Here is a 27,221-nt window from a genome sequence, read left to right as displayed (position 1 = left end):
TGAGATCAGTCATGGGAAAACAGAGCAGCTCTATATTTCTCTTGTAAATCATGATTCTAAGTCATGTTGAAGGTAGTCACACAGATAGTGTAATTCAGTAGCTCTAAAGAGGGGTTACCACAGTTACCTGGAGCATCAGAGTGGAGGCTTCTTCCTAGGTTCTTTGTCCTAATACAGTTACTTGTCTGAACTGAAGTGAAAATGTTTGAGTGCTATTTTTTTAACCTTGTTAGTGGTATGAATTATATTTTTATTTTTTCTGAAGCATTGTGAAGGATATATTTGAAGTCAGTGCTGCAGTTTTATTTCAAATAAATCCTAGATGGCCAGCTTGACCTACGGCTAAATTTCAGAGTTTATATTCACTGCTACCCAAGAGGAGAATTTAATGGAAACCAGTGGTTACATGCCACTGAATATTCATTATTAATAGACATCTTCCTCATGTAAGACAGTGATTGGAATGGAATGATCATTATAAAAAGAACCTCAGTTAAGACTTCTTTGACCAACTATTTAAAACTGTAAGCCCTCCCCCTGCCCCCAGCTAAGTCCCAGTTTCTATCTCTATTCAGGATTTTTTTCCATCTATGCACCATTTCATATCCTATGTATATTTATATTACATATTATATATGTTATACTGCATATAATATATATTTAAATTTTTGTTTTATTGTTTTTTGTACCACATGAGAAGTAAGTTTCACGAGGGCAAGGACTTTGCTGTTCTCTTCATTGCTCTGTCTCATGTGTCTAGAAGTGTACCTGGAAGCACATAGTAGACGCTCAATAACCATTTGTTAAATTAGTGAATGAATTTTACCAAAAATTATATTTCTAAAAGATGCAGTAAAGAACAAGATGAAATAGATGTGACTAGTATTTTTTTAGAATAAATGCTAATAACTTCTTTTTTTTTAATTTATTTTTGACTATGTTGGGTCCTTGTTGCTGCGCACGGGCTTTCTCCAGTTGTGGCGAGTGGGGGCCACTCCTCGCTGCGGTCCGTGGGCTTCTCACTGTGGTGGCCTCTCCCGTTGCGGAGCACGGGCTCTAGGTGCGCAGGCTTCAGTAGCTGTGGCACACGGGCTCAGCGGTTGTGGCTCGCAGGCAGCAGAGCGCAGGCTCAGTAGTGGTGGCACACGGGCTTAGCTGCTCCACGGCATGTGGGATCTTCCCGGACCAGGGCTCGAACCCGTGTCCCCTGCATTGGAAGGCAGATTCCTAACCACTGTGCCACCAGGGAAGCCCGCTAATAACTTTTGACTAACATCTCTCAAAGTTATAATGATCTAACATAATGCTAACCAAAGCTACTAAAATACAAGAACATATCTGGTGATATATAAGGTATTTTAGGCCAGATTTTCTTTATTTATCAAAAATATTCCCAAAGCCAGATTTTCAGTATCTATTACATACCACCCATTACCATCCATTAAAGTTAGGGAAATCTGATATTCTGGGTAATGCTGTTATTATTTCCTCATTCTACTCCATAATCTTAATCTTGTTATTGAAAAATTTTTGTGTGTGAAATAAATACATTGACTCTACAGCTTTTCCACTGGAGTATATCACGTAGAATTATAATTCTCCAAAACTATTTGTGATTTGAACACTCCCTAGATACTCCCTAGATAATATTAGAGAATTAATGTTATTTTAGGTGAATAATTGTAGTTATGTTAAAAATTAGTCCTTATTATTTAGAACTATATGCTAAAATAATTACATGTAAACTATGTCTGAGTTTTTTGGTTTGAGATTGTTTATTTTTTCCAAAATAATATGAGTGAGAGTTGATAGGAATGTGGATATGGTTAGGTTGATGGTCAGCTGGGTGATGATTACCAGGGGTTGATGGTTAATATATTTTTCTCTACTTCGATGTGTGTTAAATATTCTCCATAATAGAAGAAAAATAAGGAGAAAAAGGAGCAGGAGGATGGAAAGGGGGAGAAGAAGGAAGAAAGGAAGTATGAGAAGACAAAAGTATTTATGGAGGAATAGAGTAGGTGTTAGACATACAAGCAACACTATAAAACCTTATTTCATGTCAAGACTGTTTTAAATCCTTTAATCTTCACAAAAAGCTGGGTTCTAGTATTATCATCAATTTTCAGATGAGGAAATTGAAGTTCAGAGTGGTTAAGCAGCTTGTCCAAAACATCAGTGGTGAAGCTGTCGAATGCTTCATGTCACTGAATCATTGTAAGGCACACTATTATTTTATGTATCTCTAAGAAGGAAAAATGGAGAATTTTTATACTTACTGAAAGAACCCTTTTAGGGTTCTTGACACAAACTTTTTTTAAATCATTCTTTATACATTTTATATCATTCATAAAAAAGAAAACATAAGCAAAATAAGCCTTTTCTAAAACATTTTACATTCAGAGAATGACTCATTCAAATCTCTTTTTGACTCAGAGCGGTTAATGCCTGTATTTCTTCATGCAGTAACCCTCTGTCTACCATGAAGAGAGGTAGTGATACAGGATCCATTAAAAGTGCTCCATGATTGTCTCTGGGCCTTTCTTCCAAGCCTGTGACACCCATTCTGCAAGTTTTGATGCTGATAATTTCCTGAATTTGTCAAAAATTATCAATGGAAGGTTTTTTTTAACAACTACCAGGGTCCTAGTTTTTTCTAAAATCATCGTTCAGTGGCTCAATAACTTGAAACCTAGAAGGGACTACAGTTGTCTAATCAGGTCCAGAATAATAACCAATTTAGCACATGAACAAACTAGTGAAAGTATGTCACAAATGCCACCTGGGGTAGGGCAATTGTAAAGACTTGATATGAATCTGGAGATATTAGAATATGTGGGGAAAAAAGTAAACATCTCGGAATATATAAAGTAGATTCCTTAGCTGGGTAATGAGTGCACAGATATTCATTATGTGTATATAAAATGTTTGTTGGAGGAGGCCTTTGAGAGGATATGACTGCTGGTTGACCCATGAGCTGGACTCTAGCAATGGGAGGTTCCTCATCCCCTTCCTTGCCCATGGAATGTACATTCTGCCCAGCGTTCTTACAGTGAAGACCATTTTCAAGGATGCAGCTCTGAGAAAATATGCTGTTGAGACCATCGGCATATTAAATGTGACTGAGGCCAGTTAAGTCCTCTATTACAAAACGTTTAAGATTCTGGAGGGGGGGCGGTGGTACAGAGCTCTGTTCATCTTGTACCCACCCAAGACAAGCCTCATAATAAGCCTTGCTTATTAAACCTGCAACCTAACAATCTAGAGCCATCTCCCTCTTTCTGCAGCCTCTCCTTGCCCTCCATGTACAGGGGCCAATTTACAAACCAACAACATCATAACAAAAAATTAGATGAGACATGAAAGGTAGATTGAGATGCTTATGCCAAACCTTGTATTTCATGCTAAAAAAATTTTTCCCTTTATTCTAGAGAATGGGTATTTAGAGGAGGTTCTTAAGAAGGACAGAAACAAAACCAAAAATGCTTAATTTTAAAAGATAACTCTGTTAACAGTGTGTAATAGAGACTAATTATGGCTAGAAGCAGCATTAAGGACTGAGAAAAACAAAGGGGACAGAACACAGGGTAAATTTGGGTGACTGTAAAGTGGGACAGGACACTGGATGAATGACAAACCCACTAATACATCATGAATAAATATTAGGCATATCTTGGCTTGTTATTTACCTCATCTTTCAGAAAGTCAAACATTAAATCACTTTGGACTGAATGTGTTTTGATGTCTAAATGCAATGATCAGTCTGTTTTATTTTAGACGTTCTGCTTGATACATTGAAACATAGTCTAATATCAAGACATAAGTAGGGAACAGTTGACACCGTTATACTTAATACAATATCGTTTTAAAATCTATAAAAGATCTACAAACAATAAATGCTGGAGAGGGTGTGGAGAAAAGGGAACCCTCTTGCACTGTTGGTGGGAATGTAAATTGATACTGCCACTATGGAGAACAATATGAAGTTTCCTTAAAAACTAAAATAGAACTACCATATGACCCAGCAATCCCACTACTGGGCATATACCCTGAGAAAACCATAATTCAAAAAGAGTCATGTACCACAATGTTCATTGCAGGTCTATTTACAATAGCCAGGACATGGAAGCAACCTAAGTGTCCACTGACAGATGAATGGATAAAGAAGAAGTGGTACATATATACAATGGAATATTACTCAGCCATAAAAAGAGACAAAACTGAGTTATTTGTAGTGAGGTGGATGGACCTAGAGACTTTCATACAGAGTGCAGTACGTCAGAGAGAAAGAAATACCATATGCTAACACATATATATATGGAATCTAAAAATAAATGGTTCTGAAGAACCTAGGGGCAGGACAGGAATAAAGATGCAGACATAGAGAATGGACTTGAGGACATGGGGAAGGGGAAGGGGAAGCTGGGATGAAGTGAGGGAGTGGCATTGACACATATACACTACCAAATGTAAAATAGATAGCTAGTGGGAAGCAGCCTCATAGCACACGGAGATCAGCTCGGTTCTTTGTGTCCACCTAGAAGGTTGGGATAGGGAGGGTGGGAGGGAGATGCAAGAGGGAGGAGATATGGGGGTGTATGTATATGTATAGCTGATTCACTTTGTTATACAGCAGAAACTAACACACCACTGTAAAGCAATTATACTCCAATAAAGATGTTAAAAAATAAAATAAAATCTATGATGTGTTTAGTCAGTGTCTCAAATGCAAATACTTTAAAAGTACTGTTTATTTTCAAAAATACTGTTCAAATCTAGGTCTGTAGTACAAGTGATATATCTGTGCAGATGTGTGTTCATTCACTATCGAAGTCACCTGATAATTGGCATATGGTGTTATATAACAATACATAATAACATGTGATGACTGTAATTAAGTACATTGACTTAAGACTTTGTCTTTTAATGATCCTCAGTGGATACTGAATGCAAGGTAAAGGTTCATTAAGCTGTGTTCAGAAGAAAAAAAAAAAAGTTTCCAAATGGCAGATGTACCATGAAGTTAAATGAATTCTATTAAGATTGGCTCTTCGGTGTTTTTTCAAGTGACAACTCTAGCCTAAAAAATTTGAAGTGTTTTAAGAAATTAAATAAGTACATTTATTTTCACAGTTTATTTAACATTTTGAGTTTTAAATGTGTAAAACAACTGGGGAGAACGTTGGAAATTCGGCTATTTCTACATCAAAGTGACCTTTAGTGTGGTTCTGTTTAATGTTCTGATGTCTGAAAGGAAAAGCAGAGCAGAAAGGAAAACAACAAAAATGTATGCAGTGTACATAGACAAAACATCTGCAGCACCCAACAGTTTTTCCATCAGATTAGCCGGCATTTAAACTTATTTTAAAAAAAATAGTTATGCTTTAAAGTTTGAATGAGAATTCAAAGAAAATAACATACAGGGGAACATTTCTAACTTGGATCCTTATTTCTAAAGCTGTTAAGAAGACATTTAAAAATACTAAAAATGTAATGAATCTGAGCTTTCTGTATATTTACCATACTAATAGCATTATTAAACATGCAATAAGGACAATGCTATTTATTTAGTAATGTTATAAATGGACTTTCAGCTTTCTAATTCTCTGGCACATGAATATTTATTAATAGAGGCATCTGCTCTTTAAAAAAAAAATTGCTTCTGATTCCAACATCCTATGTATCCGTATAAAAAGAGGCTTTACTTTTCTAAAACAAAAACCTTGTATGTGTTCACATTTCATTGTTTTTTTTTTTGCACAGCATGATCTTTTTAAATTTTTTCATAGCTCCTATTGCGCTTATTTTTTGTAATTGATTTTTTCTATTCTTTTTCAAATTCTTTTCCCATTTAGATTATTACAGAATATTAAGCAGAGTTCCCTGTGCTATACAGTAGGTCCTTGTTGGTTTTCAATTTTATATAGAGCAGTGTGTAAATGTCAATCCCAAGCTCCCAGTCTATCCCTCCCCCTTCACCCTTCCCCCCGGTAACCATAAGTTCATTCTTTAAGTCTGTGAGTCTGTTTCTGATTTGTAGATAAGTTCATTTGTATCTTTTTTTTAGATTCCACGTATAAGTGATATCATATGATATTTGTCTTTCTCTGTCTGACTTACTTCACTTAGTATGATAATCTCCAGGTCCATCCATGTTGCTGCAAATGGCGTTATTTCATTCCTTTTTATGTCTGAGTAGTATTCCATTGTATATATTACACATATATACATCTATATATAAAGAAGATGTATATATAAAGAAGATGAATAAAGAAGATGAATCTTGTTTATTCATTCATCTGTTGATGGACGCTTAGGTTGCTTCCATGTCTTGGCTATTGTAAACAGTGCTGTGATGAATATTGGGGTGCATGTATACTTTCGAGCCAACTTTTTTTCTGGATATGTGTCCAAGAGTGGGATTGATGGATCATATGGTAGCTCTATTTTTAATTTTTTACGGAACCTCCATACTGTTCTCCACATTTCATTTATAAGCAAACACAAGTCTGTGGATAGGAAGAGGAGGAATCATTAATCTTATCAATGGACGACAGATCCTGAAGGCAAAACGTTCTCCTACCTGAAAGTTTCCCTGGTGTAAGTTTGGAATATTTAGGTTCACTTCTGTATACCTTTTTGGAAACTTTTTGCCTCTAGCCCATATAAATTACCTGCATTTTTACTGGGAACAATTATATAATGAAGAAATTTTGACTGGAGTTTAGGAAAGGAAGTTATAGCAAAAGACAGAGCAAGAGTAATAGGAGTTTGCAATAAACTTTAAAAAGTTTTATTGAGATATAAATCACATACCATAAAATCCACCTGTATGATGTATACAATTTAATGGTTTTAATGTATTTAGAGTTGTACAACCATCACCATAATCAAACCAATTTTAGAAACTTCTTATTACTTCAGAAATCTCCCATTCATTAGCAGTCACATGGTTACTTCCTCATTTCCTCCAAACCAGCTCCTTCCTCTGCACCTGCCTCAGCACCGTGCAATCACTAATCTACTTCCTGTCTCTATAAACTTGCCTATTCTGGACTTTTAGTATAAATAGAATCTTACAATATGTGATCTTTTGTGAAAAACTTAACCTTCACTTAAAGTAATGAGAATCATCCATGTTGTAATATGTATCAGTACTTAATTCATTTTCATTGCTAAATAATATTCCTTTGTATAGATATACTATATTTCATTTATCTTTTCATTATTTAGTAGATATTTGGGGTGTTTCCCCTTTGTGGTTATTACGAATAATGCTGCTTTGAAACATTTGTGTACAAATTTTTGTGTAATGTGTTTTCATTTCTCTTAGGTATATTCCTAGAAATGGAATTGCTAGATCATACAGTAACTTAATGTTCAGCCTTATGAAGATATGCCAGACTACTTTCCAAAGTAGCTGCACTATTTTACATTCCCACTAGCAATTCATCAGAGTTCCAGTTTCTCCACATTCTTAACACTTCTTATTACTGCTCTCTGATTATAGTCACCCTAAAGAGTGTGAAGCGGTCTTTGGTCTTTCATTGTGATGTTGATGTGCATTTCCTTAATGACACTCAGTGTCTTTTCATGTGCGTATTATCTGTTTGTATATCTTCTTTTGAGAAATGTCTGTTCAGATCCTTTGTCCATTTAAAAAAAGTTACTTCTGGTTATTGAGCTGTGTATGTTCTTTATTTATGCTGGATAGAGTCCCTTATCAGATATGATTTGTAAATATTTCCTCTTGTTCTGTGGATTGCCTTATCACTTTCTTGATAGTGTCCTTTGAAGTACAAATGTGCTTTTGATGAAGTGCAACTTCTTCTTTTGTTGCTTTTTTTTTTTGCAATAAAGTTTTGAGAGACAGAAATATGGAGAAACACACTGGTCCTTAAGTATGCTACAAGTTTTCTAAAATGTTTTTGGATATACATGTCCAGATTACACTTAATGTCTGGGACTAAAGTGAGAGATGGGATGTGGAATTTAACTCCAAGTCAAACAAAAAAATGGTTTTCAACCTTTGGAACAAGGACAGGTCATGGAAAGTAACTCTTTACGTGCATATTTTCTGGGACAAAGTAAAATGCATATGCAAGCTTCTTTCTGAAACTCTAGAGGAGGGATCCCTGAAGAAGCAAAGGATGCAAATGAGCCAACTTCAAAATAACTATTATTATTTACTTAAATTGTGTAGGATACCCTTGGTATTTTCATAATTTAGCTTGCTGTCTTTAACATTTCATTTTTAATGAATATAAGAATTGTTAAACTCTGAAGACATTGTTTCACATATTTCAGAAATATACCATTAAAAGGTTATTTCTATGGGTTTTTTAGTTAATCTAACCCCAATATTTCCTTTAAGTTCTTAAATTCTTAAGCTGGAAATTATGCTATCAAAGTAGTTTGCTGTATTTACCTTAATTCTAACCCTAATTCTCCAAGTTGGTGAGGGTCAACTACATCAGCAGGATAACAAGAGTATGTGTCTTCATAAAGTATCTATTCTCCCAAAGTTAGCAGCATTTGCTTGTGTGTCATAATATAAACTTATCCAGGCAGAATTATAGCTGCCTGATACTTTGTAGACAAAGCATTGAAATCTAAGGTATTATTGGTTATAAGAAAAAGAATGTTTTCTTAATTAGGAGTTCATTTTACATGCTGAAACATTTGGATCGCTGCTCATCAGGGTTAAAGAACAAATTAAAATAGGATTCAGCACCTCAAAAATCCTGTTTACATATTTTTTAACCAAGATTTGACTTGATCCAATGCCTAATAAATCCCTTCTGTACATTAAACTCTGCTAACTTTGTCACTAGAACTTAAAAAAGAAAGAGTCTCACTTAACCCTGTTGTGAAATTTTCAGAAGAAAATATAAAATTGAATTTTGCCTTCAAAATGATCTCTTGTTTGGAGTTCATATCAGCAGTTCTTTGACATTCAGGACATGAGATGAAATGTATAAAGACAATGGAAGTGCCTTGAACCTGGTTTTTATCCCTTAGCTCTTCCCCCAGGGTCCACTGTTAGAGGTTGGAAGTGGGACACCAGCCATCAGCAAATGCTTTCCACAGCTATCAGAGCAATGCCAGTGCACAGCCTCCTTTCTTTCTAACCATTTTGCCAGTGAAAAGTTTGGATGATTGAGGATATGAATGTGTAAAACACATCGCTGTCATCATTATCACTTAACACAAGGCAACGTTCGCATATACATATAATATAAAATTTAAATGATTATAATTTTAAATAATTATTGTATAAAATTGATATATATATTTAGTATAAATATGTATTAAATAAAACATTATATATATAACATAGTATAATTGCAAATGATCATAAAATTAAGCCAAATGTACACACTTTGAGTTCTAAACAACCCAACTTTGGTAAAGAGCATCATATTCTAGTGTAATTGCTTCGATCTACACTTACCTATCTGCATACCTCTCTGGGTTACCTAGTTATTCTGCTTCACTGTAATATGTTCTTGATGCTAGCTTTCCTTGGTCCATATCATTTTTGTGAAACATAACTCTCATGAATCTTTATCCTCGAAGAACCTGCAATGATCACCTTTTACATAGGTAGACGTTTCCTGTCCCCTCAATTAAAACTTATTTTCTACCACCCTCTGATATGTTCTTTTTTCTCAAGAGAGTCCCTTCATTGACTCCTATATGCAGATACTTATTCCCAGCTTCCTGCTTGAGCTTATCTTCTTTATTTCTTTAGTGACTTAATTCTTAAGCCCTATTCATTTTTCAAGGCACAGCTTTAATTTCCATCAAAACCCTTCTTAGTTTCACCATTCTTGAATTCTTTAGACCCCATGGTTTACTTCTTGATTAGGCTTTATGTGTGTATGTAGAAGTTCGTCTTTGCTGATATAATTTACTTGAAGCATATCCTTATATATTTTTGTTTCTATTCTTATAGCTCCAATACTGTACACATATTCTTGTTGCTTAATCTTACCGGTGATGATGATTGACAGCCATTTATAGAATACTTACTCTGTCTTAAGAAAGTGCTAAGTGCTTGAAATTTATCCATTGAAGTCTTACAGTGACCCCATAACTACAGTCATTCTGTGTGTGTGTGTGTGTGTGTGTGTGTGTGTATGCATGTATGTACATTACAGGTTAGGAAGCAGAATCTTAGAAAAATTAATTTCCTGTCCTAAAGTCACAAAGTTGGTAAGTGGCAGTAGTGGGATTCATATGCATTTCTGTCTTAAACCCAAGTGAATGCTCTTTACTATGTTTTGCTGCAACATTGTTACTGTTTTCTACTTTTATAACATCTTTGATGCATGTGTCACAGGAGCTTTAAAAGGGCCTCCTGGCCTTAAGTGGAATGAAAGACTTTGTTTTTGATTATTAGAATCTGCATTTTAGATATATAATCTGTTTCTATCCTGAGTCCACAAAGTGCATTATGAAACTTCATTTAAATATCATAAAAATTAATCCTATTCCAAGAATATCTGATTTCAGCATTATCAAAAAGTGTTTCATTTTAGCTTGAACTTATTTCTTAGAGATGAAAAATGAAACTTGATGAACAACATTAATATCATTTGTTACAATTTTGATTCCAGTTGAGGTGCAAGGCAGAGAGGGGGATGCCCTTTGTTTTTAAGAGCAGGAGATTTAGTAAACTCTAGTTTTGTTGCATTAAAAGTCAAACTTGAGGGCTTCCCTGGTGGCGCAGTGGTTGAGAGTCCGCCGGCCGATGCAGGGGAAACAGGTTCGTGCCCCGGTCTGGGAGGATCCCACATGCCGCGGAGCGGCTGGGCCCGTGAGATGTGGCCGCTGAGCCTGCGTGTCCGGAGCCTGTGCTCCGCAACGGGGGAGGAAAAAAAAAAAGTCAAACTTGATTTAGTTTTTCTCTCCCCCCTCCCTATTTTTAAAGAATAAATAAAAATATTTTCTTTTCTTTGGAACAATTTGTTCATGCTTTAGGAGCCATTTAATTAAATTATTACCTGCTGGAAGCACCATCTGTTTTTGTCCTAGAAATAAGAAGCATAGCTTTCTTTTACGTAGGCTTGGTAAATATGTAGAAGGTGCCAAAAAGTAATAAATATCATCAGCAGGTGGACTGAGGCACTTCAATCTCTACACAGTCTTGATTGTTCTGGGCATAGCTAAATGGATTTTTTTGGACAGATTCCTTTCAAAATGCATTATGGGCAGAAGGGAAGTTGATTAATCTTCTCCCATAGATCTCTTCACATTTTCCCCCTCAAGAGATAGGACCTGATTTTGTTTTTAACTCTGTGTATGCCCACATTACAGACATCAGTTCTGAAAGATATAAGTAACTTCATAATGTATCTTAGGGACTCGAAGTTGGTAAGTTCTAGGATGGATTTTCCAGAAGCCTTCTCTCCAGAAGTTACTTCCTTCCTCCTTTTGCTTCTGTGTACCCATCCCCCGTTACAATTTTCACATCTGACACACACCCCAGAAGTCTCCTGTTTCATTCTCTCATTCTGGTCTCTTATGTCCTGCTCAGTGATAAGAGAAATTTAAGCACTTGTACAAATTCACTTGTGGTTTTTCCTCCCAGCAGCAATATTCAGAAATTGGGATGGCTGCCTGTGATATAGACATGAGAGTGATGAACTCAATTCATATTAATCAATTTTTATTCATCATTAAGCCTTTGATTAATTATATAATAATGATAAATAGTTCTTAAAATATTTTATCAGTTATCTCATTTGGTTTTTCACACACATAAATCTAATTTTACGTATGGAGAAAAGTGATTTGCTCTGGGGTTCATAGCTAGGAACTGTGGATCTTAAATCTGAACCTAAGTGTGGTGGGGGTAGGGTAAAAATGGGTAAAGTGAGTCAATTTTATGGGGACAGATGGAAAGGAGACTTTTGGTCGTGTGTATACAGAAGTTGAATTACAATGTAATACACATGAAGTTTATAAAATGTTATAAACCAATGTTACCTCAATTAAAAGTAAGTGAAACAAACAAAAAATAAACCTAGCTCTCTTGATGCCTAACAGTTTAGAATTTTAAAACAATAGCAGTTATATTGGGTTTTACAGTTTATCAACTGCCTTTTAAATAATTTTATTCATCAATTAACACTTAGAGATATATAGAATAGATACTACATCCTCTTTTAAAACGTGAATGAGCTGAAGTAATTGCAATAAGATGCATTGCTGATAAAATGGCAATTATCTTACCCTAAATTCTGTACTTTCTTCAAGACATCATACCTATTGTGCACCTATCATTTATTATGCAACTACAAGGTTCCAAATACCGTGCTAGGCTCTAAAGATAAAAAACTACACAAATTAACTACCTCCATGAACCTGAACCTGAGGGCAAATCAGGCAGAGGAAGAGCACATGCAAGGTGTGTGATGTGTTCCTGAAAGCGGGAAGTAAGGAAAAGGATCAGAACGGAAGTTGAGGCCAGGGCACAAAGGTGTTCTGTGCCTTGGAAAGGAGTCTGTGAAATGTCCTGGTAGTGCAGAATAAAACCCCTCATGGGATCTTAAATAGTCAAGCGATGTGGTCAGATTTCTGCTTTGGAAAAAGAGCTTTAGTAGTATTCTGGTTGTTTATTGCTGAGTTCCAAACTACCCCCATATGGTGGAGCTTTGAACAAGCACCATTTTATTATGTCTTCTTTTTTTTTTTTTTTTTTGTGGTACTCGGGCCTCTCACTGTTGTGGCCTCTCCCGTTGTGGAGCACAGGCTCTGGATGCGCAGGCTCAGCGGCCATGGCTCATGGGCCCAGCCGCTCCGCGGCATGTGGGATCTTCCCGGACCGGGGCAGGAACCCGCGTCCCCTGCATCGGCAGGCGGACTCTCAACCACTGCACCACCAGGGAAGCCCCTATGTCTTCTTATTTGATCAGGAATATGGTCAGGTCTCTCCTGGCCAATGGCTCCACGTGCTTGTCACACGGAAATCAGCTGGTGGCTGGTCTGTTCTCACATGTGTGGCACATTGATTTGGATGCCTGGACTCAGCTTCCTTTCCATATGTCTCAGTGCTTCTCCACATGGCCTCTCCAACAGGGTAGTTGGACTTCTTGTGCTCAGGGCTTCAAGGATTTGTTCTCCGTAAAAGTTATTCATGCCTTAATTACAGTTCTCATAAGACACTTTAGCAAATAAATATTGCACTATGATTTAGTCTGTTTCGTTAAGAGCTGTCATATTTAAGTTAAATGATCGCTCTTAAGATGTATGTATTTCTGAAAGACCATAGATTTAAATGTGAGGGGATTGTGAATTATTCAGGGGTTGTCAAAATTCTGGGTTTAGTCCAACAAATGTTTACATGGTCAAAGAATTATTATAAAAACTATGGGCAATAAAAATATTAATAAGATCTAATTCTTGAAGGCAGAACCAGAGAGGAAAAGTCTATTGAAAAGAAAAAATTTTTAATTAATTAAAATAAAATCATGAGCTTAGCACCAGTAGCCATGAGGATGGATGTGAAGTTTATTGGGGAAAGCCACAAGCCAGTTTAGTGAGGCTAGAGAGTAGAGGCTTCCATGGGTGTGTGAATGGGTGAGTTTATTCATTTCCTGTCTTCACTTTTTTTCTGAAAGATTCTAAGGAAGCTACTTAGGGATGGAGATTATATGAAAAGGTCATACTACACAATGTTATTAGGGCTTGATTGCGGGAAAATTGAGTGATGTTCTTCTATGTATTTTTCTTAATTTTTGGAGGAATTAAAAATATGCTCTCATGTGACTGATTTTGGTCACGATTGCAGAGTGGTTAAGAACAAAGGCACTGGAACCATACTGCCTGAGTTCAAGTGCTGTGTTATCTAGAGCAAGTGACTTCAACTCTCTCTCTCTGTAGTGTCCTTATTTGTAAAATGGGGATGATAACAATGGTAACTTCATGGTATGGTTTTGATGGTTAAATGAATTGATATAAGTAGAGGGTACATAGTGATACATAAATGTGTGCATTTTTTCCCCTAGTACTATACTCTTTAGTACAATTAAACTAGTCAAGGTCATCCATTTACACCTTGTGTTGCAATGCTCATTCCCATTTTAATTTTGAACTTAACTTTGATTTTCCACAACCTTAATGATTATGTTTCTTTTTAGGCAGAAACCATAATATTTCCATTATTTTGGGCTCTGAAATATTTTTAAATTTCTCAGGAATGATTAAATACCTCAATCCTTTACAGGGTTGAAAAAAAGAAAAGGATAAAGAAAAGAAAAAGAAAGCTTTGGTTCCTAAAATCTATTACTGAGAGAGAGCGGTTTTGTTTGAGGGCCATAGTTACGGAGGATGAATGGAACGAGAAGGGCCACCAGTCGCAATAGCTGAAGGAAACCTATATAGAAGTGTTAGAGAGAAGGCCTTTCATTTTTCCTAGAGTGTCAGAGAATGGAACTCCCAAGCAGCAAGCAGCAGGTTAAGGGCAAGTTGAGTTTTACTGTTATTTTGAAGAGTCAAGATTTGGTGTGTTTGGAATGGTAGGGCCAAACATAATCTTTAATTTGGCCATGAGGTCATCATTTCAAATACATCCACTGATTTTTTATTCAAGATATATCACTCCCAATATATAGAAGAGAATGAAATGAACTCTTTGTGGTCAGTTATTTTATTTTCAACAATTTCCTGAGACATCAATAGTGAAATAAGTAAGAATGGAAAAGTGAAAATGAAATAATGGGAATGGCTGAAGGGAGGCAAATAATATAAAGAAAAAAGACTTATTATGGGAAGAAAGAAAAGAGAAAAGAAGCTAAAATTCATGTTGGTAAAGTAATAATATTTGACATTTTAAAATTGAAGAGCTAGGTGAATTTTAAAATTTTGCATGTATTATAATAAACTACCTTTCAATAGTCCCAATTATATAAAAGCTCTGTTAAATATTTTACATTTAATGCTTTGTGAATATTGCATTTTCATGCCTTTTGCCTGACATTTAATTTCTTATCAACATTACTTTTATGTGCCATTGGAGGTCTTCCATTTTTTATAATCCTGTTCATAAATAAAATATAAATGACATAAGCAATGCCCAATATAGATTTTAGTAAATTATTTAGTTGCTTTAATTTACCCAAAACTATTACTGTGCATATATGTAAATTAGTAATAAAAATTAACTTCTCAATGTCAAACTGTCATACAGATGTAATATGTTGTTGTAGTATTTCTCATCCTGTTTCTTTTTCAATAAATCCTTTTTTCTGAAAAGGTTGACAGTCACTAGTATTATCATACTTAAAGGTCTTTTATAGAAAGAACTTGAATTTTGTACGTTAAAATAATAATTTTGTCAACTTTTTTCCAGATACCATTTTATGTTTTGTATGAGTAGGAGGCCTAGAAGAAAATATTGCAAAAATATATTCTTATTTAGCTTCAGATATATATATATATAAAATTATGGATATGGCATTTTAGAAGTAAGAAAGAATAGCAAAATCTTGGGCAAATTGTTGCTCTCTTATGCTGCTTGAGATAATTTTTTTTATTTTGATTTTTTTATACAGCAGGTTCTTATTAGTTATTTTATACACATCAGTGTATACATGTCAATCCCAATCTCCCAATTCATCCCATCACCACGACCCACACCCCCCGCTTTACCCCCTTGGTGTCCATACATTTGTTCTCTACATCTGTGTCTCTATTTCTGCCCTGCAAACCGGTTCATCTGTACCATTTTTCTAGGTTCCACATATATGCATTAATATACAATAGTTGTTTTTCTTTTTCTGACTTACTTCACTCTCTATGACAGTCTCTAGATCCATCCACGTCTCTACAAATGACCCAATTTCATTCCTTTTTATGGCTGAGTAATATTCCATTGTATATATGTACCACTTCTTCTTTATCCGTTCGTCTGTCAATGGGCATTTAGGTTGCTTCCATGTCCTGGCTATTGTAAATAGAGCTGCAATGAATATTGTGGTACATGACTCTCTTTGAATTATGGTTTTCTCAGGGTATATGCCCAGTAGTGAGATTTCTGGGTCATATGGTAATCCTGTTTTTAGTGTTCTGAGGAAACTCCATACTGTTCTCCATAGTGGCTGTATCAATTTACATTCCCACCAACAGTGCAAGAGGGTTCCCTTTTCTCCACACCCTCTCCAGCATTTGTTGTTTGTACATTTTCTGATGATGCCCATTGTAACCGGTGTGAGGTGATACCTCATTGTAGTTTTGATTTGCATTTCTCTAATAATTAGTGATGGTGAGCAGCTTTTCAAGTGCCTCTTGGCCATCTGTATGTCTTCTTTGGAGAAATGTCTATTTAGGTCTTCTGCCCATTTTTTGATTGGTTTTTTTTTTTTTTTTAATATTGAGCTAGATGAATTGTTTATATATTTTGGAGATTAATCCTTTGTCCGTTGATTCATTTGCAAATATTTTCTCCCATTCTGAGGGCTGGTTTTTCATCTGGTTTATAGTTTCCTTTGCTGTGCAAAAGCTTTTAGAGAAATTCTTAAAAAGCATTTCAATTTTGACTCTGCCATCAGTTGTCAATTGAAAACTTCATAATTCTTAGTTTTCTTACCATTAATATATTCCTACTACTTGTGCAGAAATAATAATTCACTTAAATTCATTTTTAGTCCTAAGGTAAAGTGAATTAATATATAAGATCTTTGTCTTATAAGGAGCATACCATGCTGTTAACTGCACTCTATTCCTATCGTATTTTGGGTTAAATCCCCAATTTTAATTTTCTTAACTCCATGGTCTAACAGTTTATATAAGCTGAATACTATAATTTTTACATCGGGATATTGCTCTTGGATCTTTATTTGAAGAATAGTTTTTCAGAATTTACCCAATAAAGATTTGGGACGGTTCATATGATACATATTTTCTTAGTAACTGAATTTTAAGTGAACATAAATATTCTCTACCCATGTGCTTTTCTGGGATGTTTCCTTTCCCACCAGTTAACCACAGTATCATGATATATTAACACTTTTTCCTAATAACACCCTAAAGGAGCAAGTATGAAAAGAACCATTTCAGAAAATGAAAAGCACAGATTCTGGGTGCATTGAATTACCAACCTGGGCGTCGAATAGGCTTTCTGTGTTATGATTTTAGGAAACATTAGGGATCTGAGTTTTAAAATAAAGCACTTACAGTTTGTAGAAACCTGTTGATACTTTTTGAAGAGTAAAGATATTTAAAAAGTAAGCCAATAAAGCACCTTTGAAAAAAGTGAAAAATAGAGTGCGTAGTGGTATTATGTAGGTAAAAGCTTCATCTGTCTGTTCCCAGAAATCCAAGAGCCATAGTCAAAAAGCAGCAAGTTAAGATTATTCACGTTGGCTGAAAGGATGGAAAATTGCAGTGTATCTATCAAGCTAAGAGGCTCCTCCTGGCAGACAGCTCTCGGAGCGGAGCAGTGACTGTATTGACATTTTAACTCTTGACACTCTCGAAGCCCTCTTAGGCCCATGTAAAACACATGTAGTAGGGGTGGAACAAAGGTTTTGAATGTCTGAAAACAGGACAGTGGCAGGTTGAATGTGAACTGTAGCTTTCAAGTTCTAAGCACAGTTGTTTTGCTCAGAGCAACGGACTTGGAAGCAGTTCTCCCTTATTTAAAAACTACAGGGCCAGGAAACATCAGTGTCTGCTAGGGCACTGTCGAGAGCAAACCACGGAGATCTTTTAGGTCCTGGAGTCTCAGCAGCCCCCGGGGATCTAAAGATCAAGGCAGGATCATTCAGATTTAATGGACATCGAGACTCCTGGTGTTTGTAGTCATATTGGTGACAAACCAGGGATAAATAAACCCCTCAGGTCTCTGAAGTTGTTAACATCATACCAACTTTGGGAACTTTCAGAGAGTCTGAATGTTGTAATATTTAAAAAGAGCAGGTTTTGGAATTTGACAGGTCGGGTGTGATACTCCAGCTGCTTGTACTTGAATAGCTGTGAGAACTTGGGGAAATGACTTAATCCCTCAGTCTCAGATACCTCATCTGTAAAATGGGGATAGTAATAGTACTTATCACATAGGATTGTTTAATTAAACGACAGTATGTATGTAAAGTGCTAACCTTCTAGTAAGTCCTGGATCATTTTAAGGGCCCAATAAATCATCTATTAGCATATGATTTTGGATACCATAACATGGGCATGGTTGTATATCCAAATCCAGGAGTAAAAGATAAAAAGGAGACACACGGATTTCTCTGACTAGATAGAGAAAAATGCTGATAGCTTACCAACATGGAACTTGGCAACTACAAAAAGAGATAACTCAGAAAAAATAAAAATAAACTCTTCAGCTAAGACTGACAGCCTTGTGATTACCAAGTGAGATTAGGGGAAGGCTGACTGAGCCTCAGAAGACCCCACAGATGCCCTTCTGCACCCTGACTGCAGTGAAGCTTAACTACAGTAAAACTCAATTTCAGTGGCTTTCCTTAGTCAGACTATCGGAGTTTTTTTCCCTCTACTCTTCTTTATTTTATGGTTTATGGTGTCATTTATCTCATGTATGTGCATATCTAATGTAAGCCACATCCATATTCTGAAGGGTAAAAGAATGTAAATTCTGTAGAAGTAAATAAATACTCTAAATACTTTACTATAAATGGAAATGATGACCAGGAAGAAAAAAAAGAAGACACTTTAGAATCTAGAGGGAAATCAGACACTAAGAGGACCAGGAAAGGAGTCATAGAACTGTTTACACATCCCTAGATAGAGTTTTGTGATGTTAGTGGAAATTGAAACTCCCATGATAGTTCGAACATTTAGTATTATATAGAGTATCTACCTGTTCAAGTAACCCATAGAGCGCACTCTATTATTTCAGGTCATTTAAATTAATTCTTCTCTTTGCCAAGTTCTATATTGAATTATATCATTCTAATATTGGAAAACCTTACTGTAAGTACAGGAGCTCTCAGATGGGCCCAACTAACCATTCAGTTAGAGTGTGTTACACAAATTGCTGTTACATACAGGTACCCAAAGAAAGGCAGGCCCACTCAGGGAACTGGCAGGTGGTCATACATATGCAAGCGATATAAAACACATTTACACAAACCTGCTGGATTTCATCAAGTAATTTTCCCTCAGATGGTTTTGACTTCATTTTGCAATTTAAAGCTCATTAATTTGGCATCTTAGAAGCACACCTTTTACATGTCATTTAGAGATCAAGGTAACTCAGGCCTCAGAGTTAAGTTTTAATTTTATACTCTCCAGCTTAATGATCTGCTCTGCCTAAACTGAGTGTGCTATTACCTGTTTCAGGGTAGGCTTGGCCTAATTTTTTTTTCTAAAAATAAAGCACAGATAATAACTTCCCCTTACTTTATAGACTCTTTATTCAGTTAGTGAAGCATGAACAACAAATAATTATTGTCATTTCTTTTATGCAGTTAATATACAAATTTGCAATAAGGCATTCTTAACCACCTTTCCAGACACTGTAACAATTGCTGAGGCCATTTCACAAAACTAGATGGGAAAAATAATCTCATTATACTGAAAAATTAAGTCAGAGAACAGTCTTCTGAATTACTCTTTTTATAGTTTTATCTTTGGCCCTGCTCTCAAGCTGAGACCATTAAAGCTTTCAACAACAAAAATTTATTCCACAAATATGGGCTTTATTTGTACAAACTAGGTTCATACTGAAAAATTTATGTCAAGTGTTTTCAGCCTATAAGGAATATCCTTAAACTTAAATTTAAAAATCCCTCCGGGCACTCCTGGTTCACTGGTGCAGCATCTAAAGTAATGGTGCACGAAGGTGCATAATGAATACCTTTTGATGATGCACTGACATTTCTAAGAAATGCCTTTGCCTCAAATCAATCTGCTCCAACCAGCAAATGATTTGATATTCAAAGCTTCAGGAAACACTATATGAATATATTTTTTCCCCATTGTACGATAAAGATTCAATCATAGAGCTGTCATCGGAAATTGAGATTCTGCCTTATGTTTTCAAGTTAATCTGCCAGACTCATTTATTTATTTTACTTGTAAAATAACTTTTACAAGTAGAAAAGCCTTTAGATGTGTTCGTAATTCTAATAAGATCTACACAGTCTTTTATACTGGTTGAGTTAAAATGCTATCGGTATCATCATAGTCAGTGGATTAAGTCAACCACCTACGACAAACATGGTGTTCTACCAAAAACATACATAACCCATGTTCATGATTAATTATCACTAATTCCTGGAACTGTTAAACTGAATTCTTGAGCATTATGGAAAAGCTCTGTTGTTTTTGTAAATTGACTGAAAAGAAAACTCTATAATAACAAGATATAGAATTGGTGGTTACAAGTAAAATGTAATAATGACTTTTATGTACATATTAGCCACACTTCTCTCCTATCTATCTGAACTACAGCTAATGACGAACAGATGCTTCCCCTTCAGAAGTGCTTGAGCGCGCTGCTCCATCTCTCATTATCTCCAGGTTCTTGTTATTGAAACTTAAGCCCTCTGGTCATAATTTAATTTCGTTAAGTCTGTATTTTAAAATTGTAAGTGCCAAATCCTTCTATTTTCCTAAACTCTGTAGAATTTCTGGGGTGGTGCTTTGTTAGTGGATCACTTACACCATGTTAGACCTTGTTATAAGCATCTTTAATAATTTATATCATTTACTCATGGTAATGCTGCAAATACAGTGCTCTTATTATTTCCACTGTACAAATAAGGGATTTAAGCATAAAAAGATTAAGTGACTGGTCTAAATTACATAGCAGAGCTAGGACTTGAACCAGGTAGTCTGACTATAGAGTCTGCTAATTTAGAGATCAATAAGGTCAGGGCATTCATGTAATAAGTTCCCTCATTGTGATTGCTGAGCAAGATAACGTGTCATAATCATATTTCTAAGTGACATTTGTAATATATAACTTATTAAAATGAAACTTTTGTTTAACATGTATTTATCATCTAAAATATTTGCCAGCTGTTGTGTTGTTAGATTTGCAGCATCCAGAGACTGTATTTTATATGTTGAAATTTCAGCCTATTTCTGTATTCATCTTTTATTTCTACATAATTTACTTAGTTTCAGCCAGTAAAAATGTGTGAAACAAAGCATTCGGAAGCATCAATTTATTTTAAACTATCCATATGCTTAGTAAAAATACAACTTCATTTTTTATTGATCTAAGCTTGTCATAGTATAGAAGAAATACCTTTTAGTTCATCTTGTATTTGCTTTCTTTTCCTTAGAAAAGAATAAGTGTATATAAATGATAAACTTTTGAGTATATTGAATTTTAATAACAATTTAGCCTTCATTGTGGGCCTGGGTGGGAAAGGATCTCACCTAAGCAAATAAGATATGTTGAAAACATGGGGAATGTATTGCACTTTTCATAAAAATTGCATTTTATAAAAATAAGTATAATATAGAATGTACGGATGCTACAAATATTTCTGTTTTAAGAAATGTAGCAAGTTTCTATGACTGGTCTACACCTAAGTACATACTTTTGAGGGAAACATTCATGTGGTAGATTCCAAAATCTACTACATGTATTTTTTAAATTACTCATATAGGGTAGCTATAAATAATATGACAATATAAATTAAATGAATCATGTGCATCAGTTACAGAAAATATATGAAGTTTGGCATAATTATGCAATCGTACCTAAGACATGCTGATTTCGCTGAAGATTTCTTTTTATAATATAAAATTTCTGTTGTGGGAATTTGAAAGTTCTCTTGAAAAAAGTGTGGTATTTCCTTTACTTGACCTCATGGGGAGTAGGTTTTTAAAGAAAGCTACATTCTTTGTGGGACAAATGAAATAATTGGTGCTTACTTTAAATATGTTATTAGTTTTATTTAATAGTTTGTTACTCAGTTTAATTTTTGAGGAGTTCATTTTAAATACCTTAAGTGAAACAAAACTGTCAGGGCTGAGGTTTATATTTTTGTAAAAAGCTACACTATTTTCCTTAAGGCAAGATAATTTTAAAGAAATGAATTTCTAATGGATCTCTAATATAAATTTATCAAATAAGTGGTTAAATGCTTCATTATAGATGTCATCACATACTTATTTTCTTGGAAATTTTCCTAAAATCCTTTGGGTTTTTTTTTTTTTTTTTTTTTTTTTTTACATCAAGTGGCTTGATCTACCCAGATACTGCTCTCCTAGAAGATAGAATTTAGTGTAAATTTATAAATGTGTAATGAGTCCAAAAGTGGTAGTAAGCGTGTCAGGCAGACATCCATCATGGTGAGGAGTTAATATCTGTATCTACATTACATTCTAATTGATGGCTCTGTCTGATGTTTGAAAAGCGTTAAATTGCTGATGTACAGATGATGGAATACCTATTGTCAGGCTAGAAATGAAAACTCTTCCTCATCACTGCAGTTGGTTTGTAAATGATTTGTAGAGAAATGACTTTGAATGTTTGTATTAGAGGTCAGAATTAGAGATTTCAGATTTCTGTAGTAACTCCTGTGTGCCAAGTCTTCCTTGAGCATAAAACACACTCTACAATTCAATTTAAAACAAAAAACAGAAAAAACCCAAAACCTTTAGAGAGACTCTGAGTCATTAAAATGGGAGGAAAAAGTCTAGAAAACTATGTTGAGATAGTGTCTAAGTAAATCAATAATGCATAAACTGAACAGTTAGAGAAGTAAATATCATAATATCATGTCAAGATAGGAATTGATTGATATTTAAGCCAAACAAGAAAAAAAATTGACTACTGCCAAGATATTGCAGTATTTTGCAATGTACATTAAAAAAAATGGATTGTGGGGTATTTAACCCCACAACTTATTAAGTTACGACTAACTTATTAATCTCATATTTTTATAAAACCACACATCACCTTGTGTGTCCCCAAACATCACTTTTCTCAGCCTAAAGAATGACTCAACTTTGGACCTCAGCTTCCTCTTCTGTAATATGAGAGAGGTTAGAATCATGGATTTTAAAGGTTACTTTATTTCTACTGCCTTCAGGTTTTTCCTGTTCTCTAGTATTGTCTTGTACTATTTTTGTTGTTGTTTTAACCAAGTATGATTTAAAGTCTTCTTCTTCTATCAGTTAATCGACCATCTCCTAACCTGTCTGAATAATTATCACTGACTCCATATATCACTCCTTTTCTCTGCTTGTCTTGATGTGACCAAAGACAGAATTCAAATAATGCACATTCTTGAATCATCATGGAAACCAGGCCAAGCAGAAAAAAGGGAGAGGAAAAGAGGAAGGAAAAGAGGGAGGGACGAAAGGGGTCTGCAGAGTCACTCCTGAGGCTGTTCTAATACGTAGTACCAACTAGTATCTGCATGGTAAGAGTTGCTATGTCATGTGGTACTTTTTAAAAATATTTTAGTCTCTACATACAGACTAATTGTAAAAAAAAAAAAAAAAAAAAAAACCGAAAAAAACAAGCAAAAACTTATCATATACGTGTGTGTGAGTGTACGTGTGTGTGTATTATGCAACCTGCTCCCCTTCTCCACAATGTCCTGCAGAATTATATAATTTCTTCTGCAATATTTAATTCATTTTATTTCTTCCAACAATCCTTGACAATCCTCTCTCCTCTAATGCCAGAAATATCTCTTCAAACCTATATAGCCTACGTGACACTCAATGGATGTTTTAGGATCACTGTCTCAATTATTCCTAGTGACAGCACTATGATGTTTATATTATCACCATGCCCATATCACAAATGAAGACCCTGTGCTGCAAAGAAGTTAAGCCTTTTGCCTACGGTCACCCTTTCCTAGCTTTTTCTCCAGCTCTGGTTCGCACACCAGTCTGGGTTTTTCAAATGGTCCACGTACCATGCACTGTGCACTTGTATTCCTCCGTGTGCTTATACATTTTCTCCTGCCTGGCTGTTCTCCTCTCACACCCCTGGTGTGTCCTAGTTTAACTCCTCCTCTCTCTCCAGAAGTACCTCAGAAATAACTTTGGGTGGGGAATTATTTCCCATATTCTCTGCTAGAATCTGTCACCCCTGAGTCTCCCTTGTGCTTTGCATATTTTGTGACATACTTGTTTGTTCAAATGTCTGTCTCTCTTATTGAATCATTCCCTACTTGAGGAATAGGGACCCGTTCATCTTTGTTTTCATTGCCTATCCCCATACCTGATATGTATTAGGTACTCACCTTTATTGATTCAGCTCTGGACAAGAATAAATCAAAAATGGTATCGTAGCAGATGAGAAATCTAGTCGGAATTAGAATTTTTATTTTGTAAAGTTTAATATTTAATTGTACTTGAACTCTCTTAAACATTCAGGACATTTTAATTTATATGGACCTCTGTCAGCCAGGATTGGAATTGTATACACCCATAATTCTGTACATAATGCCACTCCCTTTCATGAAGTCTTTGTTTGTATATTTTTCATTAGAGTTCACTTGTTAACAACCCGCCCTAAGACACTTAGCAAATCAGTTGTCAGCTGAGCTCTGTTTTTCACTCACCACAGTGGGGTCCATAGAAAAATCGTAAAATGTAGTGAGGGACCTTAGAATCCAGCTGGGATGACAAATCTAATACACAGAAAATTTAAGTATAAATACTCCTAATGTGCAACTACAACACACCAGTGTGTTACTGAATACAGACCGAAGACCACTTGTAGTTAATTAGTCCAGTTTTCCTAATACTGCTCTGCAGGATACAACAAACTGTCATCCAAAACTGTGTAGGGGAGAAAAGCCTCCATCTGCCACTCAGTAGCAAGGTTATGAAACTAAACTCTCCTATCCTGGCAAAAGGCTTCCCTCTTTGGATGGATGCCATCCCAGACTTTTATTTAAAGTTCAGCGAGCCAGGCCAATTCATGTCACTAATTCCATAAAACATGTTGGCTTTCTACGGTAGCCTTAAAGTTTTCCAGTCATTCTGATAACTCATGACTAGGCAATACACCATATTTTGCTTCTTGGATTTCTATAGAGGTGCTACTTAATTTTGTTGTCCTCATTCTTACCCTGAATTTGTGTTTTTAAAATTAGCTCTGGTGATGTAACTGATCCCAGGGTCTTTTTTTCCCCCCTTAACTTAACAAATCACACTTTATTGCTTCTGTCCTCAGTTTTTCTTAAAAGTGATTTTGAAAATGTATAAGCTTAAACTTGGCTTTCATTGTAATACATTGTCTTTAATGCAGTTGTGCATTTGTGACTTTAATTCTCCTGAGCTTCAAAAGAATAGTGCGTGTTTGTGTGTGTGTATTTTATGTCTTCTCATAGCTTTTGCATCAGGTGCCTTCTACTTTTATTTATTGCTTGTCTTTTTTTCTATAGTAAACATCAACAGCAAAACATAAGATTAAATAATTAATATATGATTTTCTATAGGAATGAAGTATTTCCCCTGATTAAAATCACTAAAATTTTATGAACAGCTAATATAGATTACTGTTTTGTTTTCACCTTGGAGGTTGTCTTTGTTGATTTATTTTCAGAAAATATACTGCTCTTATTTTCACAGGTAAAAAGATGGCCTATCAGAAGGTCAATGCAGATCGAAGAGCTCCAGGACATTCACAGTACCTAGACAATGATGACCTCCAAGCCACTGCCCTTGACTTAGAGTGGGACATGGAAAAGGAACTGGAGGAGCCTGGTTTTGACCAGTTCCAGCTAGATAGTGCTGAGAATCAGAACCTGGAGAATTCAGAGACTGCGGACCTCAGTCTCGATCCCATTCAACCAGCAACTTCACCCAAAGGAAGGTTTCAGCGACTTCAAGAAGAGTCTGACTATGTGACCCATTATACAAGATCTGCACCAAAGAGCAACCCCTGCAACTTTTGCCGCCTTTTAAAACTATTTTGCACAGCAAGCATTTTATTTATTTCCGGAATTTTGATAGGCTATTACACACATAAAAACTGCTCTTCAAATGCTACGTCTTCAGGAACACTTGATCTTCAGTTACACCAAGAGATTCTCAAGACAATCCAAGCAGAAGATATTAGGAAGTCTTTCAGGTAGGTATGCAAGAAATGGATGTTGGTGGGATGCATCTTCTGGGAAAGATGTCTTACAGGGAATATCATACTGTGATTTTTCTATTGTTTAAGGTTAGTCTTACAAGCTGAGAAACATAACTTACCAGCAACCCCTTCACAGAGGGGGTGCACGTTTTCAGATTTACGATACTGTAATGCAAATTTATGGTGCTGCTTTAATAATTGATAATAAGAACCGTAACTACTGTGGAGACTAATAGACTCCAGCCAGTGTATTTTCTCCCTGTTGGGAAAGCCCAGGTAAGCCAAATTGGGATGCAAAGATTGCTGGATGTGTGTGTAATCAAAACTAGGGCATTAGCCATAAGATTGAAATTTTTAATGACATCAGAATAAAATAAACTTGCTTTATGGACTGAAATAACTGACAGAGGTAAGACAAGCACTGCTCGTATTTGGTCCCCTGCATCACTGAGTTTCCCAGTTGAGTATTTTTATTGAAACACATTGCGTTCCATATATCAGGCAATTCTAAAAGGTCACCTCTCTCTTTAAGGTAAGTTTGCATATGACCTCTCTAGCCAGAATGTGTTGTTAATAAGTTAAATGATAAGAAAATATTTTTTATCAGGCCTTAATAATTCTGAATTCTTGGGAAAAGCTCCACTCATGTCATATAGCTATTGGGTAACTTAAATTTTGTTGCTTGATATATCATTAGCATATATGTTTAATTGTAAAGGGTTCCCTAGTTAACATATTTAGAGAAGTGAGGAACTGGAAGAGGAAGATTAGATATTAGCCTCCACATATGTCTTCCATACCTGGCAATAAAGCATAATCCTAGGTGAATCATGTTTGTTGATAGTAGGTAGATGAGAGAGAAGGATACTAGGTCATAAGGATATTCCTTCTGGGTTACACTGACTTATTACCATCAAGATGTTGGCACATGTGCATTTCTAGGGATCTTCTAGGGAGCATGCCCACTGAAGATGCATCATTTAATCTGTGTGCTGAAATATCACATGTATTGACGTTGGCAAATTATAATTCTCTTTCTGAATATCACATCTGAATGACTTGTGGGAATTTGTTTTCTACACCCTTCTATGTCTGCTATTTACTGTTGCATAAGCGTCTCTGGATGTGTCATATGCAGATACTAACAATTTCCATGGTATTTCTCAATGTAAAATTACTTACA

The 27,221-nt window shown here is 35.4% G+C and overlaps 1 protein-coding gene across 1 annotated transcript in view; it reads left to right on the top strand.

The window, feature by feature from the left end:
* NAALADL2 (N-acetylated alpha-linked acidic dipeptidase like 2) overlaps positions 1–27,221 on the top strand; it is a 1,488,397-nt gene that overhangs the window by 664,347 nt on the left and 796,829 nt on the right. Inside the window, exon 5 of the mRNA XM_022571899.2 lies at positions 25,531–26,032. Coding sequence (XP_022427607.2) covers positions 25,531–26,032 — 502 coding nt within the window. The remainder of the gene's footprint in view (positions 1–25,530; positions 26,033–27,221) is intronic.

The sequence above is a fragment of the Delphinapterus leucas genome, chromosome 4, assembly GCF_059928025.1.
Source record: "Delphinapterus leucas isolate spDelLeu-1000000601 "Yukka" chromosome 4, BTC_Dleu_Yukka2, whole genome shotgun sequence".
NCBI classification, from domain to species: Eukaryota; Metazoa; Chordata; class Mammalia; order Artiodactyla; family Monodontidae; genus Delphinapterus; species Delphinapterus leucas.
This window is presented reverse-complemented; position numbering and strand designations above follow the sequence as displayed.